The sequence below is a fragment of the Gallinula chloropus genome (genome assembly GCF_964237585.1).
Source record: "Gallinula chloropus genome assembly, chromosome: 2".
In the NCBI taxonomy this organism is placed as follows: Eukaryota; Metazoa; Chordata; class Aves; order Gruiformes; family Rallidae; genus Gallinula; species Gallinula chloropus.
In genome coordinates this window covers 144,907,218-144,921,409 of record NC_140086.1, presented here as the reverse complement: position 1 = coordinate 144,921,409, position 14,192 = coordinate 144,907,218, and the positions used below count along the sequence as shown (strand labels likewise).

At 39.6% G+C, this 14,192-nt stretch overlaps 1 protein-coding gene across 1 annotated transcript in view; it reads right to left on the bottom strand.

Annotated features, from left to right (window-relative positions):
- KIAA1217 overlaps positions 1-14,192 on the bottom strand; it is a 176,749-nt gene that overhangs the window by 79,110 nt on the left and 83,447 nt on the right. The window contains exon 4 of the mRNA XM_084280491.1: positions 5,031-5,229. Coding sequence (XP_084136617.1) covers positions 5,031-5,229 — 199 coding nt within the window. The remainder of the gene's footprint in view (positions 1-5,030; positions 5,230-14,192) is intronic.

Below are 14,192 nucleotides of genomic sequence, written 5' to 3'. Positions count from 1 at the left end.
TACACAGCACTCAAAAGGATTTAGTTAATATTTACATGTTTTATTGTGTATTCAGCCCACATGAATTTTGCTATTCTAAGAAGCAAGAATATCAAAAGGAAAGCAGTCTTTCTAACTGCAATTATTCTTGAGGCAATTCTAATTATCAGTTTGCTCACAAACCTGAAAAAAAATCCACAAAAGCTAAAAATTCAGTAGCAGCTTAAGTCCTTCCTCTAAAATTTATCTATAGTAAAGGCAGGTTTTAAAGGCAAAAAATAGGAACTACAAAAAGAAATAAACAAGCAAAAGTTTTGATAAAAGCTACCACAGAAATGGTTTAGATGGTAAACCCAAAGAGAATATTTCTGTTTAACAAGGACCCAACACTTAGTCATCAATTGGTCCATTCTTAAACTACTGCATTTAGGGAAGAGTTAGATGACATTAGTTTTTTATTTTGTTTCAAAACCTACCTTTCAATAACTTTATGGCTTAGACATTTGCACTGAACTCTGCTGATCTCTTGCTCAACATTTCATCAGCAGCAAAGCCTCCAATCTATGCTCACTTACATCCTTTCAAAGCTGCAATTCCTTTCATTTCCCAGTAGTGATCTCTGGAGAATTTATGTACACATGTGACCGAATTCCTTTCCTCCAGGTGCAGCTACAAGTCTGGTGAACTGATCTTAATCACTGGGATTATCATTTAAAAATGAAGAAAAGGATTCGTGGGCAGGTCCAATTTCTTTCTTACAATGTCGTATTACAATCGGTGATTGCTTTGAATGGTAGCTAGTCAGAACTTGTGCTGCCGTTGTAGATGTCAAGTAGTTATTAAAGAAACCCCACAGCTTAAGAGACAGATCAGTGCCTTCTGTTTAAGAACTGCAGGGCTGATGAGAAGTTTAGTATTTATGAGTGTTTACTTGTAGACTGCATAGGAAAATAGCTACCTTGCGGCAAGTTCAAGTTCTTCAATTATTTATGGTAACATAAAATGTTTTCCATCTTGTAAATGTGACCCTTTTGCTTTGAGACTTGCACTGGGAGTCTCAGTTACCATTTTCTGCCTCAGACTTGGAAATACGTTCTTTCCGACACAAAGCAAGCTCTCTCATCTTCAGTTCAAGAAATGGTATATTATTCATTTAACTAAATTTTATCTGCTGTCTCTTCTGTCTGAAGGCTATGAGATGGTACCTCAACTTACTGGAGTTCGTTTGAAAAGCATACTCAGTAAATATTTCTTGTAGAAACATGACACTTTAAAGTAAAACATTGCTGCGAGGCAAAGCAACAAAATACTAGGCATTTGATCTCTGAAGTGAATTCTATTTCACCTCATGTTGCTATTCTAAGATAAACATTACTGATAACAGGTATATATTACTGTACTTGTATTATTACTATTATTTGCATTACTGTAGCTCCCAGATGCCCCTGGCATGTTCAAAAGCCTCGCTGATCTGTATAAACACCCCAGGAATACAACCTTACAAGCTTACATCAGCTTACAAGGTGAACAGAAGACACAAAAGACAACAAGATATCTGCAGGAAGACAAGGGAACAAAAAGAAATGAGAAGACCATAGTTTCTCCAGCCAGAGGAGCAAAAAAGAGATCCTCAGACCATGAACATACTCTGAGAAAGAAGGAGGAGGCCAAGGCAGTGGCTTTGTGGGTATCTGCACAGGACACATTTCAAGCATATTAGAGGAATGCTCAAGAGAGAGCACCTGTTTGAAAATTAAAGACATGTAGAATGAAAGTTGGCATTATTCACAAAGTGGAAGCAGATGGCACTTGGTACTGAACAAGAAATGAAAAGTAGAACTGAAGTGGGCTTGGAGGAGCCCTCATAATGAAGACAAGTAGTTTATATTTAATGAGATGGAAAAGATACAGCCAGAGGACAAATGAAAAAATGTATGTGAAACAGTCTGCCTGTCAAACTGGGAGAATGATCTTTGTTGCTTCATTTGAATGGGTAAGAGCAAGCAACATTACCTGTGTCAACTGCTGAGAAAAAGCCCTTAAAGCAGTTGCTATTAAAAAGCTGATTAATTAGCTGAATGTTTTTTCACTACATGGTGGGTAAAGGTTGCGTCATAGGGATGTTATGCAGAAAAAATCCAGAACCTACACAGGATGCAGAGCCCTGAATCACTTTAAGAAAAGGACCAGGCTATGGGCTTAAGTAGAAAGACGGTGCCTTGTACCCAGTGATTAAGGAAAAAAAAATAATATAGGGGCAGGTGTGTGATGACCTAAAGAAGAAGAATAATTGCAACTAATGGTCCGTGAGACTACTAAAAGAGAAGACTGGAATTTCAGTTTGGATGGAAGAGGTAGGATTCATGTCATCCAACTACAGACATTCAGAGGGAAGACAGCAACAGCTAGGTTCTCTGAGATGTATAATTTATCAGACACTGTTACAGGACTAATCACAACCAGCTCAAAATGTGGGTGTAAAAATCTCTGTTTGGTCAGATGAATCCTATCCTAAAGGAGAGACAGAAAAATAAATGGTAGAGTCACCCATGTAGTTGATAATTCAACAAATCCACAGGGATAAGGTGATAGAGACAGGTACAGACAAGAAGTAAAGAGGACAAAGCCCTGAAACACCACATCAGAAAGTCAGTGTTTGAGAAGAGTACCTCTCCAAAGATACCTGAGAGGAGAGAGACAGGAAGAAGTCAGGAAAGAACAGCAATTGAAACAAAGAGAGGTCAAAGTTTCAAGACAAAAACATTGAAAGTATATGAGAGATGTGAGATAAAAAGGGTGTTCACAAAAGCTGGCTATTTGGTGACTTTGAACAGTGGGGAACAAAAAGACCAAAAAAAAAAAACCCCAGACAGGATGGAAATGGGTCCAGGAGAGAATTATAGTGACCGCTCAGCACAAGAGAAGAAGGTGATGGGGTGGGAAGTAGAAACATATGTTGTGTTCAGGCTCAGTTTTGTTGGGAGGCACAGAAACATGTCTGCAATATAAGAGTAGACACTTTAATAGACTAGTAAGCTAATGAAAAGACAATATAAGGGATGCAAGGCACAGAGGAACATAAGACAGCCTCTGAGGGAGAGCTCAAAGAGTTGCCTGAAACACACCTGTGTTTAAGACAAATAAGAAAGAAGAGTCAAGGCTGGCAAAGAAGAGAAAAATGGTATTTCATGTCATCTGTTCTCTGAGGGGGCGTACCAGCAAGATCTTGTGAAGAGTAAGGAACAGAAATGGAGAAATTATTGTGGAAATTATTCAAGTATGGTGAAAATGAAGCTGGTAGTACATGTGTTGAATTCCACTAAGCTGGAACTGATGAGGTTTTCTTAGTGAGAAGGGTGGCAGAACTAAAGGAGGGAATTTTGTTATGGGGGAAGTCAGCTGGGTCGTGGGATTTCCTCCAGAAATGCTCTACAATACAGGCATTGGAACAGAGGAAGCAGATGTTGGGATTGTGCCAGGCCTGAGGTTGGCAGATCGACGCCTGCAATGGAAGCAAGGGAAAAAAAGGTGGAGTTGTGTTAAGATAATCAACAACCACATTCTCGGGGGCAGGGAGGAGATGAAGTCATAAACTGTTAGTCTGAAACTCAAGGGAAGATGGAGGGATAAAGTGAGAGAGAAGGAGCCAATGGGCCAGATGATGGTTGGCAATAATGTGCTTGGCAACAGAGATGTACTAACCAGTATATGGATTTAATCTCTTGATCCAATCTTGTGAATAGACTGTTTGATGCGTAAGAAACTTGAGCACATGATGAATGATGATGCCAAGAAGAATCAGATGGCTCTTAACATAGGCATTACAGTGGCTAAAGAGGGGTGTGGGAGTCTCCAAAGCAAGGAAGATAAAACACCAGAAACCGAAATCCAAGAAGCTGGCTAATGACAACACTCTGGGTAGGCAGCCTGAGGAAAGCAAGAGAGAAGAGAGAAAATAGAGTCTGTTGCTGTTCAAAGATGAAGAAGAGGAATGAGAGAATTGGAATTGGTGAGGCTAGAAAAACTCCAACTTGCTCTTTTAATTACATAATTTGGAGAAGCACCTGAGCCATAGGATGTCCAGAAGAAACAAGACAGCAGTGGACAGTGCTTCTTCATGTCATGTTGTAGTTAAAAGAACACTCTTACTTTCACATCATTTTCCTGCTCTAGTAGTAGACTGAAAGGAAACATCTTTTCTGCTTTCTCCTTCATCTTCTTATGCTCCATTCTTTTTATCATACAACTTCTTACAAAATGGAAGGCACCAAGGCCCATCATATTTCCTAGCACAGTTTTATAGACTGTAACATGTCTGAGGTGTGCTAGAGAACTTAGATGCTACATGATTTGGGACTTTCTAGGGATCCAGAGAACCTGGTCCTTCTGCTCAAAGAGCACAGACATCAGGACTGAAGGAACATGGTTAATTAAGCAGCTGTACTTTCACAAGATAAAGGGTAGAAAGATGCACCCAGATGTTAGATCATTTATTGACCAAGTGACTGCATCAGTTGCTGTGTCCTGACATAAAACAGGAAGGTGGCGGGGCTGCTGAAGAAGCAGTCAGCAGTGCCACAGATCTATGGCAGTGTTAGATGATAAATAATTGGCACTGTTGTGAGGACATTGATGACATTCATATTCGTAACTTCAGGCTCACAAAGATCAGGCTTTGCTCTGCCAGCAAAGAATGAAACAGTTTTTCTGTAAATGTTTACTTTGTGTTCCATATTTTAAATATTTATGTCTCAGTTAAAATTCAATAAAATATTAAATATGTGAACCTGCATGTATTATATAAATATTTCAACAGGGTATGCCATTTATCAATAGCTTGTGCAACAAATATTGCACTTACAACTGGAGGCAGTGTCAGACCAAACCTTCCATATTACTCTGACACCATGGAACATGCCTTTATGTGTCAGGCCACTATCTGTCAGATACTTATCAATTCCATACCTTTATATACTGTAGGAGATCTACAAAAAACCAAAATTACCCCCCCAACAACCAAACCCAACAGCTGTGATTCCCTGGTTACTTACCTCACATCACACAATTCATAGTATATATTTCTGCTCTCATCCTTGATGTAAATGGCCACACTGGGTGATTCCAGCATTTTCATCGTCAGCTGCTGGGGGAAGGCACTTACAAAAAGGGCACGAATTGTGTCTGTACTTGTGATTTCATTCGGCATCCTTAACTGCTTTGTTTCATCCCCATACTGAAGATATAAAACACCTACAAGCAGAATATGATAGCAAGTTACATATTCTTAAGTGCAGATAAATGATATGGGCTTCAAAGTCCATGAGAAACACAGCCCAAGCCCCTGATGAGTAGAGAAAATTCAGCTCCCCCTGCTTACTCGTGAAGCACATACAACATTTTCCTTTTCAACAGGCTATTGGAATAGAACACAGAACAGAGCTACAGTTGTGCCTTGAAAATATGCCTACCCCAGTACTGCACTTTGCTGAGAAGACTTTTCAGTTAGATAAATCAGAAGTTTATCTTAAGAAGGATAATGGAAAATCCCAAACACACTAAGTCTGCTCTGCAGTGGAAGGTGTTGGTAATTTTTTTTAAGCATCTGAGGGAGAAATGTATCTTTTTACATCACCCACTTTCCCTTAAAGTTAAATTTTGCATTTTAGCCTCAGGCTTACACCACCCCCACTCTCCAAACTAGATTTTCATTTTAGCACTAGTAATTCTATATTCACAATTCAGTTTGCTGTCATTATACTGCATAAGGCCCTAGGTAAAACTCCTAGCAAGAGTAAAACTGAGGTCTCACATGAAAACAAGAGCAATTTCAGATCCTTTCAGTTCCACAGCAGTGTTAACAGGCATCTTTAGCACTCAGGGGGAAACATAAGTAATCTTAGATCCTGAATTGCAGCATCTAGACAAAAAGAACACCGTAACACCATTCTGATATAGCTCATTATTTTCAGGGAATGGGAGGCTGAGAGATGCTCAATAATGGAAAAAAACCATGGATACTACAGACCAGGGACTCAGCGAAGGGATACTAAGTACTTATCCCACAATTACTGCATTGGCCTTTCCAGGACAATGCTGAGTGCCGCATAACCAATGGTACCTGTACTCCACTGGCTGGTGCTGCACCAGTGTGAGTCATTAGCTTTGCTACAGGCCAGTCCCATACTATCCCAAGATACAAACCCCTCCAAGGACTTTCACACCCTCACAGTGGAAAAGTGTTTCCTGATGTTCAGAGGCAACATCACATGTTTCAGTGTGTGCTCATTCCCTCTGGTCCTGTCACTGAACACCACAGAAAAAAGCCTGGCTCTGTCCTCTTTGCACCCTCCCTCAAGCCTTCTCTTCTCCAGGCTAAACAGACACAGCGGTCTCAGCCTTTCCTCATAGCAGAGATGCTCCAACTGAGTCAATAATCGCCGTGGCCCTTCACTGGACTCTCGCCAGGAGCTCCATGTCTCTCCTGTACCAAAGCACCCAGAACTGGACACACCACTCCAGGTGTGGCCTCACCACAGCTGAGTAGATGGGAAGGATCACCTCTTTTGACCGGCTGGCAATACTTTGACTAATGCAGCCGAGGATACCATTGATCTTTGCTGCAAGAGCACAGTGCTGGCTCATGCTCGGTCTGATGTCCACCATGATCCCCAGATCCTTTTCTGCCAAGCTGCTTTCCAGCTGGGTCGTCCCCCAAGATAGAACAGTGCATTTACTTTGAGCAGCCCAGAATGAGCTGGAGGAGAAAAGGTGTAGAAAAGACAGTAAAAATGCCACTGAAGTTTGGATTTCTGCCAGCTGTCTCAAAGGCACTACCTAATGCTTTGTAAACAGCTCAAAAGCTATCTAGCTATTGGAAAGTATTTGGAAAAGGAAAACAGTATCCAATCTGCTCAAGAATTACTAATTACACTAATATCCACACAGAATTCACTACAGGTCACGTAGATGTACAATAAAGGCACTTTTACATCACCCAGTTTGGATGTTGCTAGTGACACAATGGTAGAAGGACAGCATTCAGGCTGAAGTCTTTATTGTGAAGTCTAACTGCTCAAGTCTTTATCACACTTTCAGGCAAACTTTGGGGGCTGAACAGATTCTGTGCTGCCATGCCTTTGTGTGTACCAATAACCAACAGAGGCAGGCTAAAACTAAGCAGAGTATTTTACACAAACCGAATTCACCACAGTAACTGCAGTGAAGTACCGTATGTTGTGAGGAGGTCAGGGAACACAAAGTCCTCAATTCCTTGATGCAGTTACCATCAGTTATCAGCAAATTTCAGCAAATCACCAAATCTAGATGATAACTCAGTGATTCTCACTTGAAAGTAGTCAGCAGTGGGATGGAAAGTTTATGGTGGAGACATAAACATGGAGCAAAAACAATGGGAAAAGCTAAGGTCCTAGAATACAAAAGCATTTAATGAAATGAAAGCATTTTAACCTAAGATGAGCCCTCCTTTCCCTTAGTCTTCAGCATTTTTGTTCATATGTTGTCCATAATTGCTACAGAAGAATGAACACTACATAATCAGATGTTCCTACAATCAGTGGGCAGATAATTGTGCTTGCACATAGGGAAGGAAGATGTTAATTTTTCTGAATACTAAATAGACTACTCAACTTTACCTAACCATTATTTAATATTAGGTTGCTTTTATAAAATGGAGATACTAACATAATTCTCCTACTATTATCAAGAGCTGGGTTTTTTTTTTTTTCTTTCATTAAGATTGCAATCAGACACTTTATGAATCCTACAGCAAACTTCCATTTTCCTTTGGCTGGAAAAAATGTTTCAGATTGAAAAGTAACTAGTTTTCTTTCAAAGATAGAGGAGAATTTTCCTATGAAGTTTATTTTTATTGAAAATACTTAATGAGTTGTTAAACTAGTTTTCCTCTTTTTATTTTTTAATTTGAAATAGCATTTATTTCTTTATGTTCTTCTAGGTAAAATTGGCTTTTTAGTGCTCATTCAAATATTCTACGCAGCTAAAAGTTCTTTAGAATTCAAAAACTATTTGCAAAAAAAATTAAGTACACATGTTTTTAATAATTGCACTTATTTCACTGTTCAAAGATGTGCATTTTTTATGATGGCTTTTGGTTCTTAGGAAGAGCATAAGAAACCTTCCATGTTTTGGCATTTATAACTTTCTTGGATTAAATGGCAAAAAAAAATTTCCCAAAAATATGCACTCTGCAGTTGTGTGTGAGTCTCTTTCCTGCCTAGTTTTAAAGCTACTGCTGAATGCAGAAAATGCTGGTTTTGCTTTTCAGGCCACTAAAATACATGCTGAATATTGAGCTACTGAAACCATTAACACAAAAGAAATAGTAGAATTGAAAAATGTTCCTTATATACAAGCCTAAACCATTTCAGAACAGTCTTGACTCTTTCCGTTCTCCAATATTCCCACAAAATATTGATCCAAAGTAAAATTACAGTTGTCTTTGGGTCACAGATTTTCAAAGCAAATATGCATGTTACCCAAAAAGACCATGTCTTAAAATAGATAGCTTTAACATACAACTCAGAGAAATGTTTTGGCCACAATCTTACTGTAGGGGGAAAAGACATTTTCAAAGGCATAATAAATTCTTTTTTTCCTTACTCTCCCTTAAATCACATGCCCTTAAAGAAACCTACTGCCTTTTCTCTTGAGTAGTCTGATCCGTATCATGATATAGCAATGCTTTAGGGCATTTCCTATTTGACAAAACTAACTGCTCACTTCTAAAAACCCAGTTTCAGCATGACAGAATAAAGAGACTCAAAATCCATTATTTTAAGTCATTGATGTTATTTTTCTCATTGCCCAGCTGAAACTCTGAACACCGTCAATACCCACAGGCCCAACTTACAGAAGCTGCTGGAGCTCTGAGGTTTGTTTTACCTTCAGCTAAAAAATTGCTCCCATGGAGAATTAAAGCAAGAAGAAATAGAATATAACTCAGCACAGCTTTTGTTAGGGCACAGCACATATGCCATCAAAGCTGCTGGGAAAAAAGTTAAAGTCAACAGATGCTAATGTTTCCATGTACCCTGAAGTTCCTCTTGCACTTACAATGGATTTACCTGAAACATGAAGATTGTGCCGAGTTTTACAAGACACAAACCGAATAGGACTGTGAAATACTCTGCTACTCTAGGAAGACAGGTATGAGGATCAGTGTGAATGAGAAAACTACACCGTGCAACTGCTTGGCAAGTCAGACTTCCAGACTCTCCTACATACTGCCAGCCCTGGGCTTTCCTACAGCTACAAGGCAAACTGCAATGTTAAGCTTTCTCTTCGGTCATGTTGGTATAATTTAGTGTCAAAAATACCTCTGGAATTTTTGATTGTTCTTCAGCCTACGGGCAACAGGCCATAGCATTAAACACAGGCCATAGCAGAAAACATTTCTGTGTAAGGCTGGCCTTAGAAACTTAAACCTCTTTACAAATTGCTTCACAACATTCCTGTCAACAGAAAGGTATGTTTTATAGTAGGGGAAATTAAACACCCAAGAGGTGAAAGGACATGTTCAAAGAGAGGTTTACAAGCATAAAACCCAGATCTGATGATGATCATGGGAACACACCACATGACCACCTTTTCCTTCCCTGCATACAGAGCTCTTTCAAAAGCAAAAGGCATTCTGCTCCCCCTTTACCAGGGGTCAGTGACAGAACATCTCACAAAATATTTCATCAGTTGAAACACAACACAGCACAATGAGAGATGTGCTGCTGACCTGATTTACGTAGGCAGTGCCTCCTGCAGAAGCTGGGCTCAGAGGGTGCCCAGAGCAGCCATCCTACAGCTTTAGTCCAGCTAGCACAGCTTCAGGGACTGCCTGTGCTGTGGCTCCCGCAGACACACCAACATACCGGCAAGGTGCTTGGCTCAGGTACTGAGCTGCTGGGCTGTAAATCCTACCTGGCAGCTGCAGATGTGTCCACACAGCATAATGGTGAACCACACCTGAACTCATGGGGTGCAGGCTGGCTTTACAGCAAGTAGCTGCATAACCAAAGCAGCTCAGCACTGTACCCATGCCCATAACCATGCCCATGACCATCACTCCATCCTTACAGTTGGTAAGGGTTTACTACTTATGGCAAAAGTTAACGATACACAGTCAGCATGACACCCAGCTCACATCTACCACCTAATAAATGGTCCTGACTGAAGCCTACCTAAGCACAACGGTATCCATGGTTATATTGCTAGCAATGATCTCAGTGCTCAGCAGCTTGGATGCTTCGAAGAGCTTTAATCACAACTCACTTTTATTTACAGAATAGGAATTATCCTTACAAACTGGTTATTTAAGAGAGAAAACCATGAAGTACACAACAGCAAAGTTAAACACCTGATAAGAATAAGTTTACAAACATGATTGAGCGACCTTCTGTGACCTTTACAAATGTCATTTAATTCTCTCACACAATGAATTTAAAATAGAAATATACTGGTACTCACATAATCCTCTCATAATTCTTTTGTCATAATGAAGAGAAAACTAAGGCAGGGGAGTTAAATTACTCCTCAGTGCTATGAAATAAAATACAGTCAAAGCTTAAATTTGAGTTCATGAGTTTTCTTCCTGTGAAGCTTTGCTGTGTAGGCAAGACATCTCACAAATTTCTGCACTGAAAAATATCGCAGATGTTTAGCAACACCTTAATCTATGGACTCCTGTCTAAAGAGATATATTAACTGATCATAATATCCCTGTTTGACTGATGTTGGGTGTTCAGGTGCTGAAGCATTGAAACCCTCCCACAGAACCAGCCATCACTGCCGTGAACAAGGCACTGCTACTCTCTGCTGACCCAGCCACTCCGGAAATTTTGTGTCCAACTTGAAAATTTCAAGTAATTAGTAAAGCTGGTTGGACTGCAGCAATCAAAACCTGAATGCATTGGGAGCTCTGGAATTTCTTTACATCAAAGGTTCAAAGCTAGGTATAGCTAAAACAGGGGGAAATAGATACAGAAGGCCTCCAGATCTCATTGGGTGAATAATAACATCAAATGGTATATTAGGAATCAGTACAGGATACCTAAGGAATGGAAAATCTGATAAACTAGCAAAGGAAGCTGTATTATAGGGTGAGGAAATATGGTAAGGACATAGTAAGGAAAAGCAGTGAGAACTGCCATAAATCAAGCTGAGTTATGTTTTGTAAAGTAAATTAAATAACACAATGTTGAGTTAGAGGTTGGTAAAGCTGTCTGTACATTTGTTTCACTCTTTACCCAGCCATCAGTTAACGGTATCTTTTTGGGATGAGGGACAATTGTCTTTTCATGCTGGTTTATCTTGATCTTCCACCATATGTTCATTGAATCACCAGCTCTGTCTGGTGACTTTCCCTCATACTGAAGTCAACAGCAATGCCAACAAGCAAAGGTGAGAAAATACACCCTTGTTTTTTCCTCATAGCTATCTCAAATCATTAGTTGAGACTTGTATAGTTTTAGAAACTAGGGATAAATTTTAAAATCTTGACAATGTTTTTTTGCTGGGACACTTCAGGATGATGCAGAGAGGATCACAATAAAGAAACAGCCAAGCATTTCCCAAAAATCCAGTTTACATTTTGAAAAGATTTTAGTTACCAAAATGCCAAGATCCTTCAAATTTTCCTTTGATTTCTATCCGAAAGATTTTCACATGTAAGACTGTAAGGGTGGCATAGGCCTGTATTGTTCTCCCTCCTCCCCATCCCACTATCAGATAAACAAAGATAAACATTGTATCTTTATCACCAAATTCAGCAAAAGTTATGCAGACACAAGTTTTTTACACTAGCAACTCTTTCAGTGTGGAATAAATTCCTCAATATGCAGTTCTTACTTTCCACACCCTCAAGACTTGTCTCTCCCATTTCACCATACACATTTTCAACTAGTCTGAGGTCATTGCCGTGATCCTTGTGGTATTTCTAGCCTGAAGCTCTCTTACTTGTTTCCATTAGCTACTCCCTGCTGATAATCTGTCCTCCACATTCAGAAAATGTCTATAAATATCCTTAGTTCTCTTCAAGTACTAAGAGAATCAAAAAGTAGGTCTTTTAACGAAATAAACCAAATTATTTTATATAATTTTCTTCCAGTATTCTGAAAGGTATTAAGTTGTTTGATAACCATTGGAATAAAACCAGGACATGTTTAATTTAGTCTAGCAGTACTACTTACTGCTATTTCATCCTTTCCTGCTATTCAGAGTGACTTGCTATAATTCTGCAGTAGATTTGTTACCTAATGAAAAAAAAAATCATGGAAACCATGGCAAATTCAGGAGTCACATAAGATTTCTACAAAAGTGTTCTGATAAATAAAGATTTTTAACTGTCCCTCAAATAGTAGCACTTCTCTACAAACGGGTACCTTTAGCTGGCTAAGAAGAAAAAGCAAAAACCAAAAAGAAATCGGACAATGATTTTACCTAAAGAAAACCCTGCATTTGTCTCATTTGATTGCAATAAAACCAATGAAATAGCCTGTTGCCAAAAGACAATTTTGTCCATATACCTATGTCAGCAAGCCCATCGTGTGTAACAGTTACTTCTATCATTTGAGGTAACATTTCAGTTTAGCCCAGTTCCTCATGTGGAAAGCAATATTCTGCCAGGATGACTTTTGGACAATAATTCCATCTATACCCTTGCTCTTGCCAGAATAGCCCAACTGACCAGCAAGATTACTTTTTCATATCCCTAAGTGACAAAACAATGCCAGTAAACCCAGAAGAACAGAACAATCCTATGATACTTAATGACAAAACATAAAAAAATGTCAACTGAACAACTCAGCAAGATGAACTAGAAGATTCATTTGTACCAGAGCTATTTTTCAGAGGGTATATAGGTTCTTCCATGCTCTATTTCCTTGAGTTCACATTCACCCAATAATTCAGCATAGTAAAAACTAGACACAAACAGGCACAGGACATTCCTGTGCAGGCTCTTATTTTACATAGGGACATTTTTGTTGGTAACTTTTAAAAGGCCAATATCAAATAAGACAAGAAAACATCAGTTAAATAAATTTCTTGGAATACTTGTTCTTCCTCTTGAATAAGCGCAGAGAGAGTGAGAGATATCATACTGAATTCTATTTCCTTCCTACATAAATCAGCTGTATCAAACACACATTACTTGAGCAATGACTATTTTATAAACCCTGGGTTTTAAGTATTAAACCACGCAGAGGTGGTGCATTCAAGGGCAGATGGGACCATATTACTGTGCCATAGCCATGGAGCGTTCAAGCCACACAGGCAATGAATGACTTTGTAGTTCTGCTGTATCTACCAAATTTTCTGTATTTAGTGCAGGATTTCTCTTCAATACTTCTGAAGTGATTTCATTTTCAAAGAGTTCACTACTGTCAATAGCAAGGTTAGGGGTTGAGCCAACAGCACATAAAAGCACAGCTGGTTACAGCATCACACCAGAACTCCATCTACATGGGCTCTAGCAAGCAGCTTGACTTTTTGTTAAGTCGTTAAGGACTACATTAAATAGGATCTTGGACCTGTGAGCTTAGTTAGCATGGTTAAGAATGCCACCAGGTCATCTGCTGAACTCACTCCAGTTTGTCATTATCTCTTTGGTACTGGGGAGTGAAAACTGGACATAATACTCCATGTGCAACTTCACAAATGCTGAAAAGAGGGGAATAATCACTTCCCTTGGCATGCTGGCTAAATTTTTCTGTAGTAGTTTTCACTGCCACAAGGACACACTGCTCCCAAGTCAGTATGTCTCTGTCTATTGTGTCACACAGGACTCCTCTGCCCCTGACTGCTAAAGGACAGCATTTACCTCTGTGCAGCTTCATGAAGTTCCTGCAAGCCCATTCCTATGGCTTGCTGGAGTCCCAGCAAGAGGCAGGGTGACCCTCCAGCATATTAAAAGCTCTGCCAACTTAGTGTTAGACTTTACCCTGTTGGTGATTCATTCCATCCCAACAGACAGGTTATTGATGTCAAAGCCCCCCAAGGAAGACCACTGAAAACAAGCTGCCAGTTACACTTCAAAGCATTAAGCCCTACTCACCTTGAAGGCCATCCACATCTCTCCTGTGTGGCTACAACGATGCTATGAGAGACATGTGAAAAGCCTTGTTAAAGCCAAGTTAAACGATATCTGCTGCTCTGCCTGCATCTCCACAGCTGGTCTGTTCATC